A 27,894-nucleotide genomic window follows, 5' to 3' on the forward strand; every position below is an offset into this window, starting at 1 on the left:
ATTGCTGTGATGTCCCCATTGACGGAACAGATAATAAAGAATAATGAATAAACAATACGCTTGTTTTTGGCTTTAGTGAGGCTGTGGTTCTGTGGTCATTTCTGGTGGTTTTTAGATAGACTTAATTGAAATTGCAGTCATACTCTCCCACAAACATTATTCATACCTAAGGCAATTTCATTGAGCATCTGAAATACGTTATTAAGCAACACAAGCTATTCAAATAGTTTGTTCTGTATAGTGAACGATTCATTTTGGATCCTCAGTGACCTTTACAGTCTGGATGTTGCCCTACTTGGAGTAAAAATCCATAACTTGGCACTGATTATTTGTTTTTGGGACATGGCTATTGTTCCAGTACTTTATGTGATTCGTGGAATTAGATTTTCTTTCTGGATGTCTCTTTGGATGTCTCATGCCCATGTCATATTTCTAGAGGAGTGACACAGTTTCGAATAATTGACTTCATCTACCGAAGTGGCTCTCAGCCCTGATGGGGGGGAACTCGCCAGAAAGGAAAATATTACAGCACAAAACCTCTTCTAACAAAGAGATTTAATCTAGCTGTAGGCTCGTTTCCAGTTCAAACAGCCAATATAAAGACATGAAGGTAGAGCTACACACAGAGCGGGATGATGGACCCTCTCCATCACACAGTGAATCCACTGCTGTGCCTCAGTGGTCATTATTTTTTTCCCTGAGGGTGCGGAGTATTAAAGCCCACAGGTTGTTTTTGTTATACACTTCACATACCTGCAGCACCACACACTCTATTTTACTGGAAGGTTTATTGCCGCTCTGCAGTACAGATCACATGCTTGGGGGGGGGGAGGACAGGTATGCGTGTCCACGTGTGCCTGCATACATATCTTCCAGTGTTTGCCTCGATCGCACATCAAAGATGGTCTACCACATGTGAGCCTTATGCAGCCACTCAATAAAAGGAAAAGACCCCAATACTCTATACTGCTGAAGATAAGTCTTGGCAGCGTAATTAGAGAGGCTGCCTGAAACAGCTTCAAGCTGCTTCCCTCGGATAAATGCCCGGTGTATGGCCAGGATCTCTGTCGCAACCGCTGGTGTGTCCTCTACGTTGCATGAAAACACAACATATTTGATGAGTCATTCGGCCTCAAATTCAGTTTCCGCCCACTTATACCATTTCAAGATGCAACAGTGAGAGATCTAAGCACACTTCAGATGTTTTAAACACAGATCATGTAATACTTGTCAGGTGTTTTTGCTTGTGGTGGCGTGACCTTGTGGGCGACTGCTAATGCGAACTGACTGGGAAAAAAAACATCTGAGTAAATCATATTAACGAGAGCCCTAATCTGCATCATTCACCACAGTCGTATCTCCGTCCTTTCAGCCTTGGAACGTGGTCGGCCACTTGTTAGAGCGTTTGACAATAGCCAGATAAACAAAATAATTAAATTAATCTGAAAACATAATCGGCTATCCCTAAATGTTTGAAGTCTGGCTGAGTTATCAGCCCGCGTGTTTGTGTGTGTATAATCGGAGTTTGTGTGTGTTCATTGCCGTTAGATTACCTGCTACACAGTCTGACCTGAGATATCCTCAGTTCTGCAGCTCTTTGATACAGACGAGGCGATCCCTCATTTCTCCCCCATTCTACCAACCTGGCTCTGAAGATAAGAGGCAACAACACCGTTTCTATCACTGTTGACACACACACACAACTCCGTTGCCACAGAGAGACATTCTTAGTGATCATTTGCTGTTGACCTGATACCTTTTCTCTTTGCTGTGTTTTGTTTTACCAAGGTTTCACAGCTGTGTGTCCTTTCCTATCAACTTTTAAAAATCACCCCGGGCCTAATGGGACCTGTAATCTAAAGAACTGTGGTTACTTATCGTTAAGCATGGACAGTTCTCAATGAGTTTTCTTCTCCTTTTTTGGAGATTGCAGATAGTCGGGGGTTTGTTTTTCATACAGATTGTGATCTGGTGTTCTGATAGTGTGATATCTGCCGCGATGATTAAAGGTTCATTCAGCCCAACTTGGGTCAAATCCTCTTCACAGACATCAGGGAGTTGATCTTTGTTATGGTCGATATCTGCCCGGCGAGATATATTCTTACGACGTAACTGAAGTTTGAGCACATCACAACAGAAATAAAGCAACGTTTCTGTAAAAAAAGGTCTGACTATTGTGAAATTTGAAACTCTTTTTGAGCCTAGTGATTTAGTTTTCAACTTCTGGAACTTAATTTTCTCCCGAAAACAATATTACAAAAGTGCTTACTGGTCAGAGTTGTATCTGGTTAAAAGCAATATCGTCCTATTGCATATTCTGTGCAGAAAAAAAACAGAGAGATGCCCATAGAATGTGATGTTGTATTAATATTTTAGCTTTTATGCAGGCAGCTCTGGGTCACATCAAAGACTTTGAAATGGTGCAACCTGAGCTGGCACACCCATGCAGGGAGATTTGTTGCCAACGTAGCTGAATGAAGCCAAACTGTTTAGGACTGCTGTAATGTCTGGCTGGAGCTGGACTGTTCTGATGTGGATGATTGACAATCTGTTCAAAAAAAAAAAGCCACAAATCTATTGCAGCAGGAAGATTTAGAAACGTTGGTAACACACTATCAACCATAAATAATCAATCATATTACATACTACCTGCAAATTCTTCTTTACGAACTGTTTTTCATGTCGAATGAATTGTAATATTTCTGTTTTCGTACTCCTCAGTTGTTGTCGTTGGGCAAAATCAGCCAGACCAAAGTAGCCAAACTGAAATCCAGCTACAGGCTCCTCCAAGACACTCTGAAGAGGTATGTTTTCATGTTAAAACACAAGTTCATTCGTCACCCTCATGTGTGTGTGTGTGTGTCATACTTTGGAGGTGCGTTACGACTGCAAAGATGCTGAGAATACAGCACGGTGGAGAAGTTGAAATCTTGCGACAGCCAAACTCCAACTGAAGTGTCCTTGAAGAGAACTGCATTATCAGATCTAGTTGTGCTGCGCTCGTATACTGTTGAGAAAGTGTGGAAGTAGCATCTGTGACAAGCCACCGGCTTCTGAAGAGACATTTTGATTGGGGTCACTTCTCACTCACTTAGTGGAGCCAGACTATCTAATGTGAGCCAAGAGGTGAAAGCAAGGATGTATCTGAGGCAGTATTAACCACCACAACTGACGGCAGTAGGCCGAGAGTCAATCAAAAAACTTACTGCTTTTTGAGCTTCATCAAATCCTTAATGGAACACTGATTCTCCAAATTGCCACCAAGGCACATAATAAATGAAGTGAAATTAACTTGTGAGACCCCAATTTCTTGTGGAAATGCGCACATTACAGCACATCTAATTGGCTCAGTACTAAAAAGTCTATCAAGGAAATCAGCGGCCTCTATATGTTTGTCTATGTGTGTATTGTACCACAGCTTTTGTGAATAATCTGAATTAGACGAGAGTTCAGGCTGATATGATTATTTGTTCTTATATGCCGTTTAACTGATGTTAATATGGATTTATTTTATATTTATTGGTTTGTTTTTCTGAAGATCCAGACAATAGTGATTTCTAATATGGCATGAAAACGTGTGATAACAGGGGGTACTGTCATGTAGAAATAATGACATAAGTCTACTGTTTTAATCTTGTTTGGTACTGTAGGACCGCAGTTAGGAAATAGTATCTGTATACTGCACTAAAATTATTGTTTCATCCTGTAGTACCCAGGATTCTGAGATCCACCTTTTGGGAGAGGCAAAGAGGTGTCGTGCTGAGCTGGAGAGGCTGCAGGCTGAGGTGGAGAGAACAGAGGAGGAGGGCGCCTCTGTGGAGCCTGAAAGTGAGGTCAATGAACTGAGGCAACAACTCCTCCAGGCATACAATGAACTGAAAGCTTCTGAGGACAGAGAGTACAAGACACGGTACCAGCTGAAATGGTGAGCTGTGTGTGTATATTATATATGAATATATATATGCATGTTATTATTGTGATCACTCATGCTGCAAGTTGAATTTTCAGGCAGATATTGAATGACATGTCAAATGCATCAAATGAAAAATGACATTTGAGTCAAGAAAAACATCTATTACATACTTCTCAAATTCGGCTGCAACTTGGTCTCACACACACACACACACACACACACACACGGATGATACACGCCACTGACGGGAAACCCAAGAGACAGAGGAGAGTAAGGACAAAACACAGAAGTGAAACTGATGTGTGGTGAAAATAAGTTTCTGTACAGTAGGAGACCATATGCATGCTTGGAAACACACGCACACGGACACACGGACACACACTGTTTGGGTTGGTACTGTGTGTGTTTTGCTTAGCCTACAGTATTTTTTTCTGTGCCGCTGAAATTTTTCATTGTTATAAGAAGAAAAAGTTCTGCTACTGTTGGGTATTTTATTGCCAATATATTAAACGTAGTTTTTGTTAAAGTATTTATGTGATGGGGAAAGCGTGATGTACGCAGTTCACGATACGAATAGCAGGTTTAAGTGGATTTTTATGTTTGCTCTGGGTGTAACTTGCCTTTAACTGCGCGCTGGTTAGTTTTGTTGACGTCAGTCCTGGAGTCTGTTTCTGTTCCTCTCCTCTAATCCTTTCCCTCCGCTCCCACGAGTCTCTTTTCTCTTCGCAACCAATTTTCCTGTTTTCTGCTGCAGGTTTCTCTTTTCCTTTCCACAACTCACTCAACACCGCTATTAGTGCGTCCAACGGGTCAAACACACCCACAGAAATAGAAAAATAACACTCACTCGAGGATCTCCCGCTTTTCTGTACCCAAACTCTACTTTTCAAGGGCCAAATGGAGGTTACTGGAACATTGCTAAGAGACATGGTAACACAGACAAGTGGCTCCCAAACATTTTGGTTTCTGATCCTTGAAAACATAGCAACGTCTACACGTGACCCCTCGTTACAGGTTGCATATGTCATCGTGGAATTTTTCCTCCTTGGATTCAAATTTCAGTTGAACTGTAAATGATGAAGGCAACTGAAATTCCAGGTAATAGGCAATAGGCAAGTTTCTCTGCCCCGTAGGAAGTCAAGTTTCATGTCGGTTTGTATGTTTGAAATGAAAGTAGTCGAACTGTACACTATGTAAGCAGTTGAAATCAGTTGAAGGGTTAGCGATGAAATCACTTCAAATATCAGCTTCAGTGTAGCACGGAAAGCTGTTGAAATTTGCATTGAAGTACAAGCACCGCGGATAAAACTGTTGAAGTGTCAGTAAGTAATAAGCTCACAATGCTCCTTATTTACCGAACAGCCTAATGCCCTTTGAATCAGATCTATTTTCTTGTCTTTTCCGCACCGCATTTGAACCTGGATTGCATCGGCATATATTAAACCACTCGCAGCGCATATTCTCACCACTGTGTTGCAAAGATATGATCCCTGTGATACAGTGATTTAGAGAGTTGAAGGCCCAGTGGTAATTGAAATATTAAATGAAAACCACTTACAGAGCATTCTCAGAGGATGCTGTAATAGACAGGATTAGACACTGAGTGTGCATATTATTTGTGACAGTGTTTGGTGGTGAGCTCTCTTGTCCTCTCTGCTTCTTCTTCTCTCTGCCCTGTCTTTCATCCGCTCCAGTCCAACCTCCTTCCTGACTTTTCTTCTTTTTGTTTCCCCTTTTTCTCCTCTCTTGTCCAAATGGCCAGCGGTCTGCATATGACAGGCAGATGTTCACCATGCAAATATGCCTTTTTAAAATCTATGCGTCTTTTATCTTTAGCCAAACAGACACACAGGAATTCAGCACTTTTTTTTTTTTCCAGTCACATATTTTAGCATTCATGCAGCTTTCTCTGTATCAGTTAACATCCAATACATCACACTTGTCAGGAAGATTAATATAATTTGCTTTGTGAAACGTGCGGCTGGACACTATGTGCTATTGTAAGGTTTATTTTACAATGACAGAGCTGACTCGAAATAATTTCATACAAACTTTAATCAACTGCTCAAAAAGCATCTGCCTCAGGGTGATGAAAAATTCATAGGAATTATGTTTTTATATGCACATTTATACTACGTGGGGTACTTCATTTATGATTCTCTGTGTTTATGTATGAGAAAGCGTGTGTATATATATACTGGCTCTTTTATACATTATGTGTGTCCAAGGAATGGCATATATATATATACTGTATATATTATTCACTCACTAATAGTTGAAAGGTTTCATAGCAACTTACTCAAAAGTTTTGACAGCTACGGCTTCATTAGTTTTCTCTTTCAATTTAGAGGAATTAAGCATGACATTTGGTTAACTGGAAACTGCACATCGGTGTATTTAAAAAAAGAAAATGTAAATACCCATTCCTCTTTCTGTTGAACCAGGAACTGAAACATGTTATTTGTTGCTCTTAATAACACTTGTTTTTTTTCCAATTTACTTCCTCTCTACCTCACCTCACCCCTATGCAGTCTCTGGGAAGAGAAGCGGTATCTGGAGAAAGAGATTGAGATTCAGCCGAAACCTGCTGTAAGTTCATCATTGCACCATCCAGGTGTAGTTTCAGAGGCGTGGATTACCACTGCAACAACGGTCTTCAGGGAGGATAGATATGAGTTTTACTTTAAGCCTCCATCCAGGCTTAATCCCTCTATATGAGGACTTGCCATTAGCAGCTGAAAGATTTTATTTTACAATCTCCAATTCCCACAAAATGATGGCATACAAGTTATAAAAGTTGTAATCCTTGTTACAGCTAGAGAGAGGTTTTTAACTTTTGTTTTTTGAGAACTAAGAAATTAAATTCTTAAAGGCTGGTCCACAAATGCATAACAACATACAAGTGTCAGAGCCAAAAATAGGCTGGTGTTTGGACAGTTGCTAATAGCACAGTCTCTTCCAGTATAAATATCTGCTCCCAATCAACACAAAGAATGCAATGTCAAAATGCTCACACTGTCTTATGATATTCATGATTATCTGAGTATTGTATTAAAATGAACAAATGTAAGGTTTTTTTACATTCGCACATCATACTAGAACCCCAGTATCTTCTTGATGCATGCTCTGTAGTATGCTGCGGGGTGTATTAATACTGTATTACGTTTATTATTTAGTTTGTCAGAAGTCTACCCCGATGCAGTGCAGTTTGAGCATGGACAGTAACTGTTTAATCACCAGCACTAAAACAAGAATACTAACATGAGACACTTAGGGTATAGTCTCAGGGAGCATCGCCTTCTCAATTCTATAATCATCAAACTTCATTAGAATAATGTTGCCTCTACCGCTAATGACAAAACAAGGCTCAAAATCAGAATGCTGAAAACTTCCTGGGGGTGGACCCCGAGACCTCTCGTTGAAACAAAACCTACGCCTTTGGCTCGTTGAATCAATTCCGCAGCTTTAATTAACTTTTTGATTTTGAATGCTTTTGGGGGTTCAAATGTCGTGCAACTACTGTTTAATTACTGATCACAAAGACAAAACAATTCAAATGTGTTACAATTCTGCCTTCATGCCTCTGGATGGTATCTTTCCCATCGTGTTTTAAAAACTGCAGTGCCCCCTGGTTAGTACCCTTCAAGGGACAAAACGGGGGGGGGAAAGAAGACGGACATGCCCATGTTGATACTTGCAGTAAGAGAAGAAGGGCTCCGAAAAAGAGAATTTACAAGCTGGTTTTCTACTCTCTCGGGAGCCAGTATTGCAGTGAAACAGTTGCAGCATTTTGACTGCTCAGAATGAATTATCGAGTGGAAGTATCGAGTGGGCAAAAGCATCGCATTACCACTGCGGACACGCACAGCACCAGGACTCATGAGCAATTCTCAAAATGTACAACATCAGAAGCGTGCGGTCAAATGCGATGTCTTCTTCTGTTTATTTGAATAGCAGAAGCTGCTGCCTTTACTAGAGCAGTTCGGGCCATTTATTCTAGTGTAAAGAGTCCTTTTTCCCCCATTGTTATTGAAACAATATGCTATTAGGGGCCTACATCATTAAGTGTGATATTAATTATATGACGCAAACACACATTACATGTCAAACATGATTAATAAACTATGCGTTTAATTACAGAGTCCTCGCATACATTTCTGATTGTTTTTGCTGTATTTACTGGAGAAAAACCACAAACTAGCTTTGAAGTGCATTCGATTTATTAAGTTGAATTAAAAACAGCTGGTTTAGTTCATGCTCGTGCTTTCATCAAACTAGAACTAGTCACAGCACTGAAAATAAGATTTACAACTGAAACATCAGAAGACTTGACAGTAGTTGTCGTCACATTGAAAGCAAAAATCCACGTGCAACGCAGAAGCTGTTCGAGCTGACTCTGAGAGTTGAAATGAGAAAAAAGAAATGGTATGTAGCCTGAGCTCAATTAAATTGTCATCATAGCCCTGAAATACTTGATTTGTGACCTAATGCTCATGCTGCTGGTGGGTCCTCCAGGAGCTGGAGAGCAGAACAAAGAGCCTGCAAGACAAATATGAGGATCTGAAGAAAGAGGTTTACCAGAGACAACTGGAAGTCAGGTATTTACTCTTGCTGCTGTTCAGAGAAGCGCGCATGCAGTTCGCTCACGCTTGCCCTGCAGATTGATACAGGTGTTCATATTCACTCTGTGGAGCTCTTCATAACGTTGTCTTTTTGTGCGTCCATCTTTTTTTACATTTCATTCAGTGTGCTCATTGTCCATTTCAACAAAGAAGCAGAGCAGCTGAACCTTTTTTTTTTCAGTGGTTGTTAATCAGAATTCTTCAGATAATTCGGGTTCTTTTTGTGTGCATCTTGCCCTCACTCCACGCACAGACGTCTGACAGAAGATGTGGAAACTAATGAAATGCAGATATTGAAAGGGCAGAAAGAGCTGGAAGACAAGACGGAGATCATAGAGCTCAAAGAGGTGTGTGTGTGTGTGTGTGTGTGTGTGTGTGTGTGTGTGTGTGTGTGTGTGTGTGTGTGTGTGTGTGTGTGTGTGTGTGTGTGTGTGTGTGTGTGTGTGTGTGTGTGTGTGTGTGTGTGTGTGTGTGTGTGTGTGTGTGTGTGTGTGTGTGTGTGTGTGTGTGTGTGTGTGTGTGTGTGTGTGTGTGTGTGTGTGTGTGCGTGTACGGACGGACATAGTTTACAGCATACCCTCAATGAAATAACAAATATGTTATTTTCTTACATTCGTGTGTGTGTTTGTCTCTAATAAGGCTGAGAAAGCCAGGCTCATCAGCATCCCTGACCAGGTTTTTAAGGAGATCGAGAGGAAACGCTCAAATAAGGAGTAAGTACATGTAGCCGCTTGATATTCTTCATACGTTTTTAACACCAGGAATAAAAATGAGCCAGTAAGGGCGCTTCAGTCAGACAACACTGGGAAGAAAAGACAGCAGAGACATATTTAGAAAATTAAGTCACTCCCTGTCAGTTGGCTCAAATCCTTCTGTAATCTACCTCCTTCCCTTCATCTTGAACTCCTACACACGAAAGAGCTGTACTTTTCCACTCGCAAGTGTTTTCGCTCAGTGTGAACTTTTGATTGGGCCTGATACGGAACAGATTAAACAAAGTTTCTTCATTTATTTTTCTGCAAGATGCATCACTTTTCCCAGGTTAATACTTGTTCGGTTTCCTCCCGCTAACATATCTTTTCCAGTCACAACCTTTTTGATGCACAGTGTGTTTCAGTCCATGTGAAGAACTGACAAAAAGGTGCACTATTATAGTCAAATTCTTCTCGAGAATTTAAAGGTTTCAATCCCTCTAATTTAAAAACACATTGCAAACATATGCATCAGACATCATTCATTGTTGTATTCAAGTTTAGCTGCATTCAAAAGCCCCTTCGTCACCAGAGAATGGTTCCACTGGCACACTGCAGTCTCTTTTATGTTCATTTCAAATGAATATTTGGCTTTGCAAGTGATGCAGTGGAACTGCCTGCATGAGCTATGTGAGCTGTGACTTGTGATTTGAAATTCACAAAGCGGAGCGGTACTTGGGAGTGTATGTAAAAAGATGGAGGATACACACAAGCTGTTATTTCATGAGATATGCACTCCTACAGTGCAAGTGAAGAGTAATAAACAGATGTTCTTCTCTTGGTCTTACACTTACACTTGTCCTATCACCCTCCTAAACACATTAGATCTGCAATGAAGAAGATAGAAGCGCTAAATACAGAGGCATCAGAAATGGAGCAGCAGGTGAAGGAGGTGGACGGGCGTAACCGCTCTCTGAGGTGGAAGAAGGCGGAGTTGAACGGGGAGCTGGAGGGTCTCAGGCCCCAAGTAGGTGCCAGTCAGAAGGAGTGCCGACAGCGGCTGAAAGAGCGGGAGGTCAACAGGGAGGACGAGGCTGAACTCATGGGGAACCGGTACAAACTTCTCACACAGTCCGAAAAAATTTGACACTAAGGCGAGAGCTTTAGAAGTTGGAAGAGAGAGGCTTTCGCTGTGCGTTCTCATGCACGTCATTGTGCTTTCACCACCAGAGGAATCCTGGAAATGAAGTTGCAGAGCATCATGTGCGACAGGAAGCACCTGTATGAGAGCCAATCTGTGCAGCTCAGGGAGAAAAATAGGTACAGAGTGACGTCAAACTGAGTTCCATCGCACAAGTAAATGAGTCCACGAATAACAAGACACCTCAATAAGTACACACTGTAAAATATACAGTAAATATATGTGTTTTTTCACATGTATTTGATATTCAGTCAAAGAGCTTGTGGTTTTAATTTCCACAGTGTGGCTGTACTCTTCAGTGCGTACATGGAATGTTTCTGTGAATGTTTTTATATATTAATATGTGTATATAATGAGCCAAACTTTGAGCTTCTTCTCCTTTTGAAGGAGTCACAGCCTCGTAAAAATAATACATGTTTAAAATATGCCTGTGTGTCTCATCAGGCAGTTGCAAGCCCTCAAGAGGATGGAGCACGCATTGACCATGGCCACTGAGCAGCTACAGCACACGCAGTCTATCTACGATGAGTTACAGGCACAGGTGACCAATGAGTCCATATAGAAGAAAACATCTTCTCAGATTGGAAGCAGCCGCAGTATTCATGAGTAGTCTGGCAGACACCAGAAGCATTTTTTAATTTCTTGAGCTTCCTGTAATTTTACTGACGATCACAGTTTTTAAAAAGAAAGAGAGAAGAAGAGCAGAGGGGAGAGTCATGGGAAATGCATCAGCAAATATCACGAGCACATAACAATATGAAAGGAAATCACAATGACACATCAGGGAATTCATGCATTGAGGAGATATTGAAAGCAAAGCAGTTATAAAATATGATTCATTCATTTCCACTAGGTCTGCCAATCAATAACGACTATCACATGAACAATAACTAATAACTGATTTGTCTTTGAAGGCGGTTTAGATGAGGATTCGACAGCGTTGGACCACAAACATTTGACACATTATACTGATTTAGACAACTTCTCCCTCTTCTATGGATGACACATTTTAAATATGGAGCGGAGTAGCTCGTACCACTCAACAGGAGTCCTGGCAACCCTGCAGAGCGGGGCAATCCCAACGCCTAAAGACGTTCATTTTTAATGAGTCGAGTGTCACTGGATCCAACGGCTATCAGAAAGGCCTCAGAGAAACTCTGATACATGTATAGTATTCATTATTTTTCGATCAATGATTAATATGGGATTTGATTTGAAGTTTTAGAATTTTATAAAGTCTATTGGACTAATGTGCAACCAGGGGAGCAAGCGATAACACATTTTTATGTCTTTTTTACTTAGGACCAGGGTCTGACATACACCCAATGTACGCTTGCACGCTGAAAATTTGAACAGACTTTTGATTCCAACTTCTAGTTAGATGCTGTTCCCAAACAAGAGGCCAGCGTTCAGCAGAGGATGGAGCTCCAAAAAGAGGTGGATGCTCTCAAAGTCAGCTTTAAAATGCAGGTGAGTAAATGTGCGTGGGTGGACACATTATCATTAGCAGCTGTAAAAATCCCTTTGGGGAAAGGTACAAACTTTACACAGAAGAAAGTTTCAATAACCATCTTCCTTGTAGTAAAGGACTTTCAGTCCACTTTGCTGTCCGATTCTGCTGCCAGTAACCCTTCAGTTGCAGTCAAATTGTGGGATTCTTCAGCTGAAAACAATGTTAAATGTGTTTCTCAACCAGCTATCAGTCTGTGTCGAGGAGAGCCAGACGATGCAGCAGCATGGGATGATTCAGGGGCTGCTGAGGGAGTCGAACTGCCTCCGAGAAGAACTCCATAACCTCAGATGTCTGACACAGATCAAAGTGGAAGAGAGAGGCCAGAAGCACCGGGAACTGCTTAGAGGGGAGGTGCAATACACACACACAATGTAAAATAGGTTTTAATGTCATCATTAGTGCCTTTGAATAACCTTCGCAGACACTGAACATGCGTATTTCACCCCAAAGTGTCAAACACATCAAAGGGAAGCTAAAAGTAGGTTCATATGTTAATAATGAATGTGACCAAAAATGACAAAAGCACAATTTCAGCCCTTACAATATTACTGTCACTACAATGTGATGATTTCAGAATGATTTAAAAAGAGAGAGACGAGGCAGTTTTAGTTCGGAGAAATTGAAGAGTGTAAGGGGGACAATTTTTGGCTGAAATTGCTTTTGGTACTCTATTCTCCCTGTCAGCTGGAATCAAATCTATCTGCTTTTCTGAAACAGTACCACTGGTAACTACAGTTTATCTCCTGCCTGATTAGTAAGTAATGACAATGACTAGCTCCAAAATGAATCAATGAAATCTGAAAACTCTTACAGATCTGTACACTTAACCAGGACAGCTAGGTCACCTGAGCTGTTTTATGTCTTAAAGTGTCGGAGTAGAAGCTGCTTTACTGAAAAATGCATGCTCACAAATCTGATTTGAAGGCTGACGTTTGTGAGCACACACACACACACTCGTAAACACACCCACACAGAAGTGATGATACTGTGGTTTCACCTGTGTAACTCTATCCACAGCAGCTGAACCAGCACATCCAGCAGGAGCTGCGAGAAAAAGACCTCATCATCATGGACCACAACAAGCTGAACGCTATGCTGCAGCGCAGGTGTCACTGTTGTTTTTCTCTTCTAATTTCCCAGACACAAAGCGACGCAAAACGTCCACAAAAAGCGGCTGAACGACTACAAAGTTTGTGTGTCTTCGTCCTACGTAGGAGAGGTATCTCATAATCCGTCCATGAGCGGTAGGAGTGGTGTTCCTGCATCCAGGGTCTACTAGTACCTGTACAAGATCTCCATGGTGTTTGCCATCAGTGTGGGGAGCAAATTGAATTCCTACGGTATAGTGATGTGACTGATAATTGAATCCCTAGTTTATTTGTTTGGCTCCTCTGATCTGTGCAACAGCTGGGATCACAATTAATTCAGACATCTGCACATGTTGTCAGGCTAGAAAAACCCTAACTTACTAATTGGTCATACTTCAGTGTTCGGGCAGAGTCTAATGCATTTGGCACCACCCAGTACAACAGCCGACTCCCTCTACATTCAATTAGTTCACGACCATGGACTACAGTCTGATATGGATCCGCCCTGCAAACTGCATCTAGTCGGGCAAAGACAGGACAGGATGATGATTAAATATTGTGTTTCCTCTCTCTGTCATTGTAACACAAACAAACGTTCTCGTATTTAGCAGTCACTGTTCACAACTCTCATGTCTTACAAATAGAAATGTAATGAAATGTCATCCTGCATGAGACTTAAGTTCTGTCATTATTTGATTCACTGATCATTTGTGATGCACATGAATATGGCTTTTTACTATGTTTACCATACTTCAGATGAGATTTATATATTTATTAGATATTAAGATTGCACCATTTTTGTCCACATTGACTTCATTTATTTTAAGCACGCCTAGACCTAAAGCCCGTAAAAGCAGACAATGTCTATCTGAGCAACATGTAAAATCAACTTTTATTATTGCACACAATCGTGCACAGCATAATGTAGTGAAATTCAGTCTCTGCATTTAACCCATCCCAGCATTAGGAGCAGCCTCTATACAGGGCTAGAGCAGTTCGGGGGTTCGGTGCTTTGCTCAGGAGGCAAACTGGCACCTCTCCAGCTGCCAGTCCATAGTCCATACGCAGGGTTGAACTGGCGACCTTCTGGTCCCCACAGACTGAGCCACTGCTGCCTTGAGTCAGTTTAGTCAGCCTTTGACAACTTGGCTATGGATATAAATCCTACAGTAGATATCAAGATGCTACAAAAAGAGAATAAACTCGATGTGTTTTACAGCTGTCGCTGGCTACGTAAATGCAAATGATCAAAAGAAACATAACTGTAAATGACAAACATGTCAAAAACCTGCTCTTTGTTGGAGCCAGATATCGTATAATCCAGATAAAAAAATGAGCTCATTGCTTATCAGTGTTTTCTCCCTTTAGAGTTTTACGGTACTGTAAGCTGTGCAACATGGTCACGGATGAGAAGAATAAGTACGTCAAACTGAAGCAGATCGCCTCACAGACGATCACAGAGCTGACGGAGCAGGTTAAAGTGATGGAAAATGAGACCGAGATCCAACGCACCATTGTCATCAACAAGGACCGGTATGTACATGTGTTTTACAGAGGGAGGGTCGATGTTGGTCCAGTAGAATGATACCTACTAATGCAGAAAAAAAGGCCATAGGAATCCATGATACAATGCTCTTAATAGCAACGCAACAAATGCTGTGTCTGTAAAGGTTGTAAGGTTCAGTTTGTTAAGATAGTTTGTTGTAGCACTTTTCTCCACTAGTGCATTTGTTGGTAATCATCTGTGTCCTTTTTATTGTGCGTACTATTTCTGATATTTATCTTTGTGTGTGTGCGCTTACTTGTGTCCATTCCAGATCACTCACAAAGGCCCGTATGAAGATCTCTAATAGCTCCAAAATACGAGACAAACTGCACAATGAAATCTCCAAGGTCCCGGCACACACACACACAGACACACACAGACACAGCCACACACACGCACAAACACAGAGACGAGACCAGTCAAAACACACTGTGGGTCTTCTTTGCCGCAAGCTACTTTCACTAATTTGGCAGTTTAATTATGCTAATTGATATGTTGTTAAGAATAACGTGATCCAGGGGGGAACAGAGATATGGAGACAAAGCTGTTGTTGAGTTGTTTTAAATGAGTCTTCAACAAGATTTAAGAGCCCTTCTAGAAATGTTAAGGAGGCAAACCCCACATCCAGTTTCCCTGGTATTTCATTACACTCTTAAACAGTAAGCCATAAAAAAATGTATAGTTTACAACCGTTTGTGAACATTTCTGCTGTCTTCTGTCGAAGTAGTTTTAATGTCATGTGGATGCTTTCCATTGCATTTAACAGCAAAAACATTTTTCTTTCCATTTTTCTTGCTAATGAAAAACACTGTTTTTTCCACAATGACGCTTAGAAATTGTGTGAGTGGTGTTTTTTTGGTTTGTGCATCCGTATTCATATCACTGAACAACAGTTCAACAGTTTTTGAGTCGGATGTGTGCAGTGCAAGTTCAACCGATCAGAATGAAATTTAAAAGTATCCTACATCAGCACAAAGTGTTGGCTCGAAAAACATATATCACATTACTTTCTTTCCCTCCCATCTTCTAGGTTGCCTGGAAGCACCGTCAGGTCAGTCAGGAGTATGAAGACAACCAGCTGGAGTTGATGAAACTCGCACAAACCATCAACCTCCAGGAGCAGGCACTTCTGGAAATAAACAAGAATCATGAAACGGCCATACAGCGCCGCAATTTTCTGTATGTTCACGATTTGGAGCTTACATAACGTTAACTAGCGGATCTAAATTACATGTGTTAATGTTTGTGTGTGTGTGTGTCGCCTACAGTGGCATCCAGCTCCTGGAGCACGACGAGGTGTTATTCGGCTACTATGAAAAGGTGAACGTCCAGCAGGCCGCCATCGCTGAGGGAAACATGACACTGGAGACCCTGCAAAAGGAGATAAGAGACTTCCAGTTGGAGATTAATGAGGAGAAGAGACGGATAGACCTGAAGAAGAAGGAGGTGCCCCTCAACAAACGGTTGGAGGGAGAGATCGCCATGCTGCAGATAGAGGTGGGGAAAGTGTGCGTGTATACCAACATAAAACCCTCACATTCATACACAGATATTAACAGATACAGATAGATGTGTGTGTGTGTGTGTGTACTTGGTCAACGGTTAAAATAGCTGAGGATGAGTAATAGACATGTTTCTTATAAATCATGCATTAATATTCATTTCTGTTGTGCGAACAGTGATGACAGTGTCCCGGTGACAGTGTCTCCCAATGCCTACTTCCCCTTTTGTCTGTGCTTTCTCTCAGTCCTTGCCAACAGGAAATGAAAACACTAATAAACATTTTAGTTGAACTATTGTCTGCTGTGAAAAGAGCCTGCTGTCTAGTTACTTCTGTTACAGCAAAGGTGCACTGTGGTGCTGAACAGTTCTGTGCTGCTTCTTTGTTGCAAGAGGGAGGTCCTCCTCCGATTGTATTTGATTGTATTGGATGAGAATTGCACGTAGCAGCTTGTGTTAATAACTTTTTATAAGGCCTCCACAGCTTGTCTGAAGTGCATTTGCTCATAATTCCATTTATCTGTGCAGATTTTGCCTTCAGTTGTTCGGCTGTCCACATTTCCCCAGTGTCCAATCACAGCTTGCCTACATCATGATGTGGCCGAACTCAGTGGATTCAAAATCCTATTTTGGAAGCGCTCAGGCAATTAGCTCCTCCTGATCAGATGATCAAAGTTGCACTCAAAAGACAGATTGTGTGTCTGCAAGATTTTCTTTGGAATCTTCTGGCAAATTCTGTGCAGGCCGTTGTCCAGCTGTGTGTGTGTGTGTGTGTGTGTGTGTGTGTGTGTGTGTGTGTGTGTGTGTGTGTGTGTGTGTGTGTGTGTGTGTGTGTGTGTGTGTGTGTGTGTGTGTGTGTGTGTGTGTGTGTGTGTGTGTGTGTGTGTGTGTGTGTGTGTGTGTGTGTGTGTGTGTGTTTCCACCTTGTAAAAAAGAACACTGTTAGACATTTATGAGATGTCAGTGGGAGTCCTCATAGGATCTTTGGAAGAAGATGGTTGTGTGTGTAAGGGAGTCCGATGTGTCTTTGGCGTTGCAGACTATTTTTCAACTATCTTTGTAAAGTTAGGGGAACTCCAAAAAGAACAGCTGTGTTCAAACCCATCAAGACAATACTTGTAACATGCAGACACCAGAAGAGCACCACTAATCAGCAGATCTCTGTTTTGAATTGCTCTTTGTAAATGTACTGTGTTGGAGGGGCTTCCTTTTCAATATAATGAACAGACTCAATGTTCTTATTCTACTTTGCTGCAAAAGTATTTCTGTTGACCGTATTCCAGATGAATTTGACTTGCTCTCTCCGAGGACTCTCTAGACTCCTCACAGAAACTACTGTGAGCATGCACATGCAACACATCACATTGCAAGAAGAAAGCACAATTTGTGAGATTGCATATTTTTTTTCTTCCGGTTCACGCACCATTACTGTGCGTCTCTAAGCTGCCTTTGAACGCTCATCAAAAGCGGTCGATTCGCAGCCTCGTTTTTTTCAGAGCCGGGTCCTCCGACTTCATTTTGTTCAGGTGAGCTGACCGTGTTTGAGCGTTCTCAGAGGTTTGAATAAAGACGGTAGCGGTGCTTTTGCTAAATCGACTCTACGGACAGACATGCAGAAAAGGAGGAGATGAAGATCTAAACCAAGAGGGACAAACCCAAACAACCAAACACTGCACAAGTTTCACAGACACAGGCTGAGGCGCGCATGAATAACTAACGTGAAAACGCAAGCAACTTTGCGATAGCAAGAGTGACTGACGCATAGAAGGAGAGAGATTTGAGAGACACACACACACACGCTGAGTTTCCCTGGCGTCGGGGGATTGGGTGTGTCGCTGCTCTGGATCAGAGTGGCTGGTTTTGACTCGCTGCTGGACTTCTCTGATGCAAGTCTTGTGCTCTTTTGGATGAACGCAGCGTTGGAACAGACTTCACCATGTGCTGCTTTTCCCCTTTTCCCCTTTCCTCCATCTGTTTGCTCCTTCTGCTGTACATCTGTTTGCTACAAACAGCCCTCGTCACTGACATTGTTTTTCTTTCACTCTTCTTTTCTATTGTTTCTGCGATTGTTAGTTTCTTAACTCTTTCCTTCCTCACATCCTTCCGTCATTGTTCCCTCCAGGCATCCTCTGGGTTTTCGTTTCACTGGAAGAAGCTATTTGTTTCAGTAGAAAGTCCCTTCCAACCTCCCTTCCCTTTTCACATCATTTTTCCCACTGCTGACCGACCTTGCATTTGGCTGTAAATACAGTACATTCCTTCCTTCTGTCCTTTCGTAGCCATGCCAGCAGCATGACAATGACCCTCGCTCTATCACTTTGGTCCTGCCAGAGATATTCATGATCCCCAGAGGATAAATCCTACCGACTTCGATGATTCCCCCGACTTCTCCTCTAGCGCCACCATGAGGTTTGTCATCAGTGGTTTTAAGTGTAATATTTGGATGGGGTTGGTACGGACATCTTTGTTACATTAGTGATCCCTAATGGCATTCCCGTGAGCTCAGCTGTACGATGAGTTTTGTGCTAATTAGCAAATGTTAGCATGCTGGCACACTAAACTAAAGATGGTTAACGAGGTGTATACTGCTAAACTTCGGCATGTCAACATGCTCGCCTGGCTGCAGACTCCTGGAACTCTCCTTAACAATCAACAGTTACGGCCCTGATTAGTGAATCGGCTCCACTGTCTGCCGTTCATCCATCCACACATTCCATATTTCTCCCTCTCCTTTTCGGGGAATCATTTTCCAAATCACTGTTCTCCCTCACGCGGCCGTCTATCCTCCACTGGGTGCAAAAAAAGCCAATCGCCGGGGTTTCTCCTATGGCGGGAAGCTTGCCGAATCAATTCATCCTCCTTGTGAATTCATTCTATATGCGAATTCAATTTCCATGTAACTGCCTTCGCTGTCGATTCATTATATATATTGTGTATTTGTATTCATCTGTGACCAGTTTATCTGCTCATTGCAGACAGCCCCCCCCCCCTCCCTCCCTCCCTGTGATGGGGAATTTTGACAAAGATAGATCGGGCCATCTGTGACACTATTGAAGTTCAATATACTCTGAGGCTTTCGTTTGCTCTGAGGAATTTTAATTGCTGCAATGTAAACAGCGGTTGCTGTTGGATTCTGAATTTACTACTTGTTTATGAGTCGCCGGGCACGTCGACATCTAGAACGCACACACACACACACACAGGTGCGCGCGCACGGCCGCCCACGCTGAGATCGGTGCAGTGTTTGTGAAATTGCGATGATGTCCTTGCGGCAAACATCTGAATATTGTTCGACGGTGCTCTAATGACTAAGCTATACGTCCGCTGCACAAAGTTACATGCAAAGCTAATCTCACCAACAGAGAGGTATTTCTAGAGCGCACACACAGTCGCTAATGGAGAAGGATTTATAATGGGTACGAGGCTGATGTCATACTGCACTGTCCCTACGGCAGTGAGTCATGCTGTTTGTCTGTCCCTCTCCTAAATCTTTGTCTAACCTGTCTTGGACTCATTACCATGGGAAAAACCCACCGTCAATCACGTCTCGATAGATGTGTGCAAGTAACTGTGTTGCATGTGAGAGACTTAAGATAGACGGGGTAGAGAGAAAGCAGAGAAGGCGAGCATGAAAATAAAAAAGGCTGATAATACTGTTACTTGACTGTTGTTCTCGTTGACTAGTTTGATGAAACTTCGCTCTACAACCCTTGAAAGTCATTCGGTGACTCACTTCGATCTGTGTTATCTTCGCCCTGCGGCCTAAACACCCTGCGAGCGCACTCGGGCGTGTCTTCAGACAAGTTGGGATGTGTCCCAAATATAGTCACGAGAGTAACTCCACAACATATTTTTGTTGGACCACCAGTAAATTAGCTCTGCTCAAGAGTCCCGCTGCAGATCTCTCATGGAATCTTTGCACTGGCTTTTCAGACATAGAGAAAAATGCTCTTTTTGTTCCCACATCGTACACTTTGGTTGCTAATAGTTGGGGTTACAGCTCCAAATCATAGGCAGTCACTTAAGGTCATGCAGTCTGGCCCCCGAGTTATCTTTCTCTTAATGTCTTATGAGCCTGATGTAGCCTGAGGTCCTCTGCAGGCAGGAACCGTACCGTATAACTATTCCTGCGTCCCAGTTAGAGGGTGAAAGCGAGGGCTTTTGTTGTCAGAGGTCTTCAAGACTGTGCAGTGATTTGCCTGAGGAATTCAGGCCAGCACAGCCTGTATCATACTCCGAATCCCTGCTTCACCACAAGATCATTTACACCCTTCAACTTTTTTATCCCAGTTGCCTTATCTGAAAACAACAGCTGACTTGGGCGTCCTCCAGAGCAACATTACTTCAGTTTGACATTACCGGTTAGCTAATGATACGTGTGTATCTGATATTATGTGACCTATTATGGGTCCTGAAGGTTAAGTTGAATCAGTTAAAATGCACATTTTCAAATTGATTATAATTTATTATGAAAGCTTCAGTTCAGCTCCTCTGATCACATGTTCTGCCAATTAACCTTACATAACCTTATTATGATTCTGCCTCGGTTTTACTTTACTGACCTTTCTGCCTTACTGATCTGTCCCTTTTCTCTTTTAATTGCGAGGAACTTTGTAACCTAATTTTTGGAAGTGCTATGTAAATCAGGTGATAATTGATCTTTATTATTATACTGCTAAGCATGCGGCGTGCCATCAATTATGTGGCTTTTTAAGCCATCATGCTAAACCACTAACTGAGCGGAAATTATGGAAATTGTATGCAAATTGGATTCTGCGTGGATGCTGTCACACGCACGCAGAATGCATTTTACAGCATTCACGAGCCAAGAAAGCAGCAATTATTTGTGACAGTCAGATGAAGAAAACAGAGAGGCAGAACAGAAGCACTGACACAGAGACGGATGGATACAAAGAGAAAGACAAACATCAGCACAGACGAACAGAGGGAGGACGGGTTTTAAAAACAATGCTAGGAGCGAATGCACAACGCAGAGAAAAGAAGAGATTGAAGAGAGGGGTAGGAGAGTGACAGAGACGCGCTGTAGTCCATCCATCATGGAGTGTTTAAGTGCTTACGAATGATGTTGGGACACAGATCAGTCAGATTGAAAAGTGCAGGACTGGGCACACGCGGATTCTAATGTAGTCTGAGAAGTTTATCAACATTTAAAGGTTTCTTTACACCCAATGTTCACTCTTCAGTTGGTCCACAGGTTTGCTGGCTGACCAAATCGGCACACAAGTCAACACCAACGCCGAGGATTTATATGCCGATCGTTGTAAATACCAAACGAAGAAATGGAAGATAGTGTTCTGAGGGCATGCATTTTTATAATGTTAGTAAATATCTGTGGATAAGACACGAGAAATAGTTTGTTGTGTCACTTAAATTCCAGCATTCCGAAAAATATGCAAAATACTGCAGCTGCGTTATATTTCCTTCCACAAAAAAAGTGTGAAGAATTCAAAATGCACTCTGCTGTGGTACTATGATCACTTCGTTTTAATGTGTTTCAATCATGCATTCGACTCCTTTGCACCGTGAACAAGGTTTTGTTGTCAAAGTTCTATTCTCTGTGAAAGCTGCAGATAACCCTGGTCCCTGTTGGTCAGCCTCAATTCCTGTTTCTCTGCATCTCCCATCTCCCTCTGGTTCCGTCTTCCTTGTCTGCTTTCACATCCCATCTCTCCCTCCCTTTCGTCACTCTGGACTTCATGCTGTCTTCCCTCTTGCACTTCATCTTCCTCTATCTGTCAGCCTTTTATCAGACTCTCCGAGTGCATCATGCTCCGCTCTCGTCTCCACTTTTCGGATGCTCACTGTCAATGCCGTCTGTCCTCTCAGAGCATTCTGTAACTTTTTAGCCTGACAAACGCCTCCAGTTAATCACATGACAGTCATCCTAATAAATTAAAACTTATGGTTCACATGACATTGAGGGAGCACTGAACACCGGAGTCCGTTTTAATCAGACTCACTGTCTGCTTGCAGGGGCTTCATTAATCTCTTCCATGGAGGGGGGGGGAGAACGGGAATCGCCGCTTTGTTCCACGCCGTCTTTTTCAAGTCTCGCACATAATTTCTCACGTTGGATTGAACGCACATAGACATGCGCAGGAGTGCGCACGTACACACGCCGCACGGTTGAGTGGAGAGAAGCTGCTGTTTCATAAGCCAGGTCACGGCAGGTCAGACCCCCGCGTACAACATATTTCCACACGCTGTTTTGCTCCTCGTTTCCTCACTTTTACTCTCTGCTGCCCTGTCCACTCGCTTTCTTCTTCACTTATATTTTGTCTCCTTTCTCTCCAGGCTTCTATTCCTATTTTCTCATGTCTTCGCTCTTTCGTTTCTGTCATCTGATCTTTGCCGTCTTTCTATTTTCTGCTGACGTCCTTTTTTATGGTCCCTGTCAACTTCCTTTGATCATCTCAGCTTCATATGTTTTTATATATAGACCCGCTTTATTTTGCTGTAATGGGGCCATTGGCTGTTGAGATATTGCAGCTACTTTATAATTGCTCATTTCCATCTGCAGTCCTTGCACAGGTTAGGAGGCCACTTGTCTCCATATTTGTCTTTGTCTCTACGTTAAATAATGGATATTAGAACCAAATGCTCTACGTGAAGCGGACTGACCAGGTGAATTCAGGTGCAGCTATGAGTCCCATATCCTCCTCCAAGCACCAGCAAGCTCTTGCTGTATGAGCCGTATATACAAGACAGCAATGGTTTTTGTCCAGCTGCAACATTCCATCAAATGAAAATGGTCTCGACGTCTTGTGCATTTTAATCACATTTTCCCAAAATTCAGCCTGACATATTTGGTATCTTTCAAAGCTTTGGGATCGCCACTAGAATTTTAACGAAGGGTTCTTTTGTGTTTTGAACAAAGCCTGGACAAACAACACAAGTTCGTGCGGACTTGTTCTTCCACATTCATAATCATTTAAAGACCGGTCCACAGCGCTACCGGGGATCAAAAACTCCAAGGGGTATCTTTTAATTAATGTATTAGATGTTAATTTTTCTGTCATTCATCTTAACTTTCAATCAATAAATCATGTCGGCACTACATTTCACACTCTCGACCCCTCACTAGTTTCAGAATAAGTGTGTTGGGGCTTGAGAGGGCTTGAATGCTGTCACTGTCCCCTCAATTTGATGTCATCTCTTGTCCTCCTACCTTCTATTTGAACTCATCTTCTTTTTTTTATTTCCTTGTGTATCCTTAACTCCCCTTTCTATTTCTGCTGTATGCCAGAATATTTTAAAGTCTAAACAGTTCCTTAGAGGGATCCGGTGGCATTTTAGATTTTGGTTTCTTTTATCACACTTTGCCGGTGACTTGTCACCTAGTCTGAAGTAGCTCCCATATAGGCACTACGTTTAGCTGAGAAATGTCTTAAGCAGGTTTTTTTTTTTTTAAATCCCCGGTGCAATAGGATCTTAAATGCCTGGAGGACAAGGTACTGGAAACACAGACAGTAGCTGACGAACTCTATAGATGTGTTGCTTTTCACTTTATTTGTGTGAAGTGGGCCCCTGTGGGAAATTACTGTATTGTTTACACGCAACGACAGAGACATGACTACAGTTTTGCTGATAGTATAGGTCTATAATATGCATACAATGTTACTTACACAGTGCTAACCTATAGTCTTGTTTTTTGTCTCTAATTCCCTCGGTGTCTCTCAGTTGTCAGAAGCCCGGGACGAGAAACTTGAAGGTCTGAGCCGGACTGTTGATTACAAAGAACTAAAAGGCAAAGACCTGTCGACTGTGGAACTGGTCAAGAAGATTGAGCAGGTACACGACATCACAAGGTGTTTTATGTGTGTGCGTGCAATCATGGTTATCTACTTGAATGAATTTCGGGGATATTTTCATGATTTTTGCCATAATAACGGTGTCCTTTTGCATTTAGCTGGAGGTGAAGCTAGCAGAGAGCGAGAGGCAGTCGCTGGAAAAAGAACTCCTCGTGGACCAGGTGACCCGGCTCTCGAAGCCACTCAGCGAGCAGGCTGAGGACTGCCATCAGGACAGACTCTCGCTGGCAAAGAAGGTAGACGGCAAGATCCACTTGAGACGAGGCTTAGCCCATGTACACACACACACACACACAGACAGAAACACACACACAACGGAATATAAGTGCTCAGATTAACACACACACACACACACGCAAAGATACTTGTTATATCATTCACCTGTTTCTTCACATGTTTTTTATTTTTTACCTCCCATTGTGTCTCTCTCACGCACACACTCGCACATTGTTTGAGGATTATGTGCGGTCCATGTGAGGAGCACGCAGAGCGGGCATTAAGGAGTTCACCGAGCATTACAGTTTCCTTCCTACTCCGTCTCTCTTTATCCCTCATTGGCTGTCTGTATATAGACATATAAATAGCCTCAAGAACAAGGTTCAACAAGGTTGTAATAACTCAGGGAATGTAATAATAACATGAATGAAGATGAATTTGGCATCACGATGATCATTTTGCATCGAGACAGATCTAAATGAAATCAGATATTTTGAATAATTAGCTTCACCACTTGTATCTTATGTGTATCAAGTCATTAATTCTGAGTCTAAATGCATGTTGATTCATCTGTGTATGTGTTTGTGTGTTTGTGTGTGTGTGTGTGTTTTGTGTTGTCTGCCCTCCAGTTAAACGAGCTCCGAACTCACATAATCGACACCAACCACCGCATGATGGCTGTCTCTGCAGAGCTCGCCATGAAGCAAGCTGTTGCGTTGTCTCTCCAACAAGAGATCAAAGAGAGAGAGCTCCAGGTCAGAGGTGGTCCCGGTCGCTCGCAGCTCAAACAGTGGGATCTTGGATGCACATTCACCCCCTCAGTCTCCCACTGTCTTTCTTATTGTTCCTGTCTCTCTCTCCACTGACCGCAAGCGAAGAACAGTCATTTCTCACCGTGTCCCATCATTCCCCTCGAACCTATTTGTTTTTGCTTATTTTGCACGGTAAAAACGAATCGGGAGGCAAACACAGAGAGACAAAATAATATTCATTAATAGTTTTCATGAAGAAAACTCCAAAGGGGTTCATGAAAATGACATGTCAGTGAAAGAAAAATAAACGATTCAAGAATAAACAAATTAATTAAAGCAACGAACGGGTCCAGGAGCATTCACAGTCTGTGAGTGTTTTTTTAAACAGGTTGGGTATCTGCAGGATTCAGGGCTGTCACAATGTCAGATTTCTTTTACACTATTATTAGCCGAAATAATTCATGAAAACGATATTTTTGAAATATATAAATGCTGGCACCAGCAGCCCATGAGCAAATGCCATATCCATAGCAACCAAGAAAAGCTCCAATGTTGTTTCCATTTAAGCCACATAACGTGATGAAATATTAACCAGCCAATTGACCCACCTGGCTGTCTGCTCCTACCCATATTGATATTAACAGTAAGTCAACCTCTGAATATTCTTTGCTTATCGAATGAGACGTGGAGGTGTGAAACACAGTGACGTGAAATTACAGTACTTCAACGTTAAACTTTATTTTTATTCCACCTCTGCCTTGAACCCATCCCACGCGTCTCTCTTGGCTAGTAGAAAGCAATCGTTCGTAATACACCCTTTGTTTTGCACCGTTAAATCATATATTGTTGTGTTGTTGTGTCTGAGCGTTAAAACGTAGTAACCAGGTGCCAGATCGTTAAGCACGCATCCAGGATGGAGCTACACAAATGGGCGAGACAGGCCATGCGCCTTTGGTGTCGTTGAGCCAGAGAGGAGGGGCCAACTTCGAATGTTGTGTTTACAAACCAAAACCAACAAATCCTACTTATTCTGCCTTTGTAAGAGACGGCAAAGAGCCATCAGCTAAATCATAATTTAAGCAAAACATTTTGAAATTCTGACACTGGTTTGAACAGAAAGTCAGAAAGTTTTCTGTCTCAATTAAAGATTAAACTACTAAGATGAGAGGATTTCCCAAAATGCCTTCCGAATGTTAGTAACCTGAAGAACCCTCGCAGCTGATGTATGCCTGCAGGGTGCCGCTGACACAAGTAGAACTAGAAAATGCAGAGGCATAACTTTGCCCAAATTCTGACAGTAATGCGAGCATCTGTTTTTTTTTCAGGCGCAGTTAGAATTGAATTGAGCCAGGAGAGTGCAGAGTGAGAGGAATACAAAGTGAACGGTTGTCGCGCTTGCCCCTGTGTTTCCAGATGGACAGGTGCCAGCGGCAGCTGGAGCAGGGCCTGCCACCGTGCCCTGAGTTAGAGGAGGAGTGGAGGAGGATGCTCCGAGACAAGAAGAGGAGACAGAGGGACAAAGAGGAGAGGGAGAGGGTAAAGACACACACACACACACAAACATCACTGGTCAAGAATTGATTAAAGCACTGAGGGGCATGAAAAGAAGATGGAATGGAGGAGGAGGGTCAATGGGGGCTGCTGCATACCTGGTCATGCACAGACTCAGACGGAGAAGTGACTAGAAACTCTTCACACACAGAGATTAGACAGGATGTAGGATTGTTTTCACCACATGCACAAACACGAGGCAGACTGGCAAACAAACAGAATTAGACGCCAGTCTACAAGGAACACAAACAGGGATCCGTTGTGTCTGAAACCAGTCTGTTATTATGGCGACTTGTATTTTCTCCCCCCAGTTTATTTCAGTTGTATTTCTCTGCATGCACAATGCATAACCAATAAATCTTCTTCTGAAGATTTAGTGTTTGTCATGCATTTCAAGGTTCCTCTTGAAATATAAATGTGTTTTATGAACCTGATGAGGGAGAATGTGTTTTGTCCCGTTTTATTTATTGCCAGTTCCTGCTATTTGTTTGCATTCAAAGCCATTATTCCTTTGTTTTTGTGTGCAGTCCTTAGATCACACGCCAGCGGATAAACTGTTCATATGCATGAGAAAATCGCCGTCTCTTTGAAGTCTCAGTTGGATTTAGGCACAGTTCATTTGCATTTCGCTGTTGTGGGGTGAAAGTCAAAGGGAGGACTGTCGTGTCGTGAGCACATGTGCACACTGGAAGAGGTTTTTTGTTTTTGTTTTCTCAGCAGAAGTCCGCCATGGTTACAAATTGATCCATCATCCATATTGGGTTCACATCAATTTTGCCAGCCACTGTCAGTGACAAAAAAAAAAGTAATTTTATGATATATCTATTCATATAAACTGTATGATTGACTAAAAACCACAGTAGCCAGCTGTTTACTCGACATGTTCACGAAAGAAAAGAAAAAGCAGCTTTCATTTGATCTGAGCATCATAACCTGCCAGTCAGATAGACGAACACGTGCAGCTCACTGAATCCTTTAAACTTTAATCAGTGATTGTGAGTCTTGGCCCGTGCACTCAACATGTTCTTTTGTGCATTATCTTGAAATTATTCCATTTTCATGATTAAAATTCAAGAATTCTAACTATTTAGTCCAAGGTCATGCAGTCCTGCATCAAATATTAAAACTGCCTCTGGTGTGTGTGTGTGTGTGTGTGTGTGTGCGTGTGCGTGCAGCTTGCTGAAGAAGACGAGTGGCTCCAGCTGCCGAATGGAACGTACACCACGGCTGAAGCCCGTCCGACCGCATACATCCCCCAGGACGACTCGCTCCCTCTGCCCAAACCCTACGGCGCCCAGGCCCCCTTCAAACCCTCCCAACCGGGAGCCAACATGAGACACTACCGCCAACCAACGCTCAAACCCTTAGAGATATAGAAAACCAGACACCTGTAGTCATAAACCTGTGGATGTTGGTCAATGCTTGTAATTTGTACAAATATATATTTCAGTGATTTGACTAATTTCTG

The 27,894-nt window shown here is 42.3% G+C and overlaps 1 protein-coding gene across 1 annotated transcript; it reads left to right on the forward strand.

Moving 5' to 3' along the window:
• Positions 1–4,258: 4,258 nt before the first annotated feature.
• Positions 4,259–27,888, forward strand: ccdc146 (coiled-coil domain containing 146). Its single transcript, XM_076111840.1, has 20 exons — positions 4,259–4,302; positions 6,445–6,502; positions 8,429–8,511; positions 8,789–8,882; positions 9,175–9,248; positions 10,113–10,340; positions 10,458–10,547; positions 10,873–10,969; positions 11,806–11,898; positions 12,125–12,292; positions 12,959–13,047; positions 14,398–14,562; positions 14,847–14,922; positions 15,606–15,754; positions 15,844–16,072; positions 23,777–23,887; positions 24,006–24,143; positions 24,753–24,878; positions 26,289–26,411; positions 27,602–27,888. The coding sequence occupies exons 4-20, from the start codon at positions 8,820–8,822 to the stop codon at positions 27,800–27,802; spliced, it is 2,220 nt and encodes a 739-aa protein (XP_075967955.1). The 5' UTR covers positions 4,259–4,302; positions 6,445–6,502; positions 8,429–8,511; positions 8,789–8,819; the 3' UTR covers positions 27,803–27,888.
• The last annotated feature ends 6 nt before the right edge of the window (positions 27,889–27,894 follow it).

Source organism: Anarhichas minor, unplaced genomic scaffold (assembly GCF_050575085.1).
Source record: "Anarhichas minor isolate MPS153535 unplaced genomic scaffold, ASM5057508v1 ptg000045l, whole genome shotgun sequence".
Lineage (NCBI taxonomy): Eukaryota > Metazoa > Chordata > Actinopteri > Perciformes > Anarhichadidae > Anarhichas > Anarhichas minor.

Bases quoted from the DNA above. Each gene is read 5' to 3' on its own strand.
- ccdc146 (XM_076111840.1), top strand. From the start codon at position 8,820: ATGCAGATATTGAAAGGGCAGAAAGAGCTGGAAGACAAGACGGAGATC. The intron at 16,073-23,776 runs GTGGGGAAAGTG...GGTGTCTCTCAG, and splicing joins TCGCCATGCTGCAGATAGAG to TTGTCAGAAGCCCGGGACGA. The intron at 26,412-27,601 runs GTAAAGACACAC...GTGTGCGTGCAG, and splicing joins ACAAAGAGGAGAGGGAGAGG to CTTGCTGAAGAAGACGAGTG.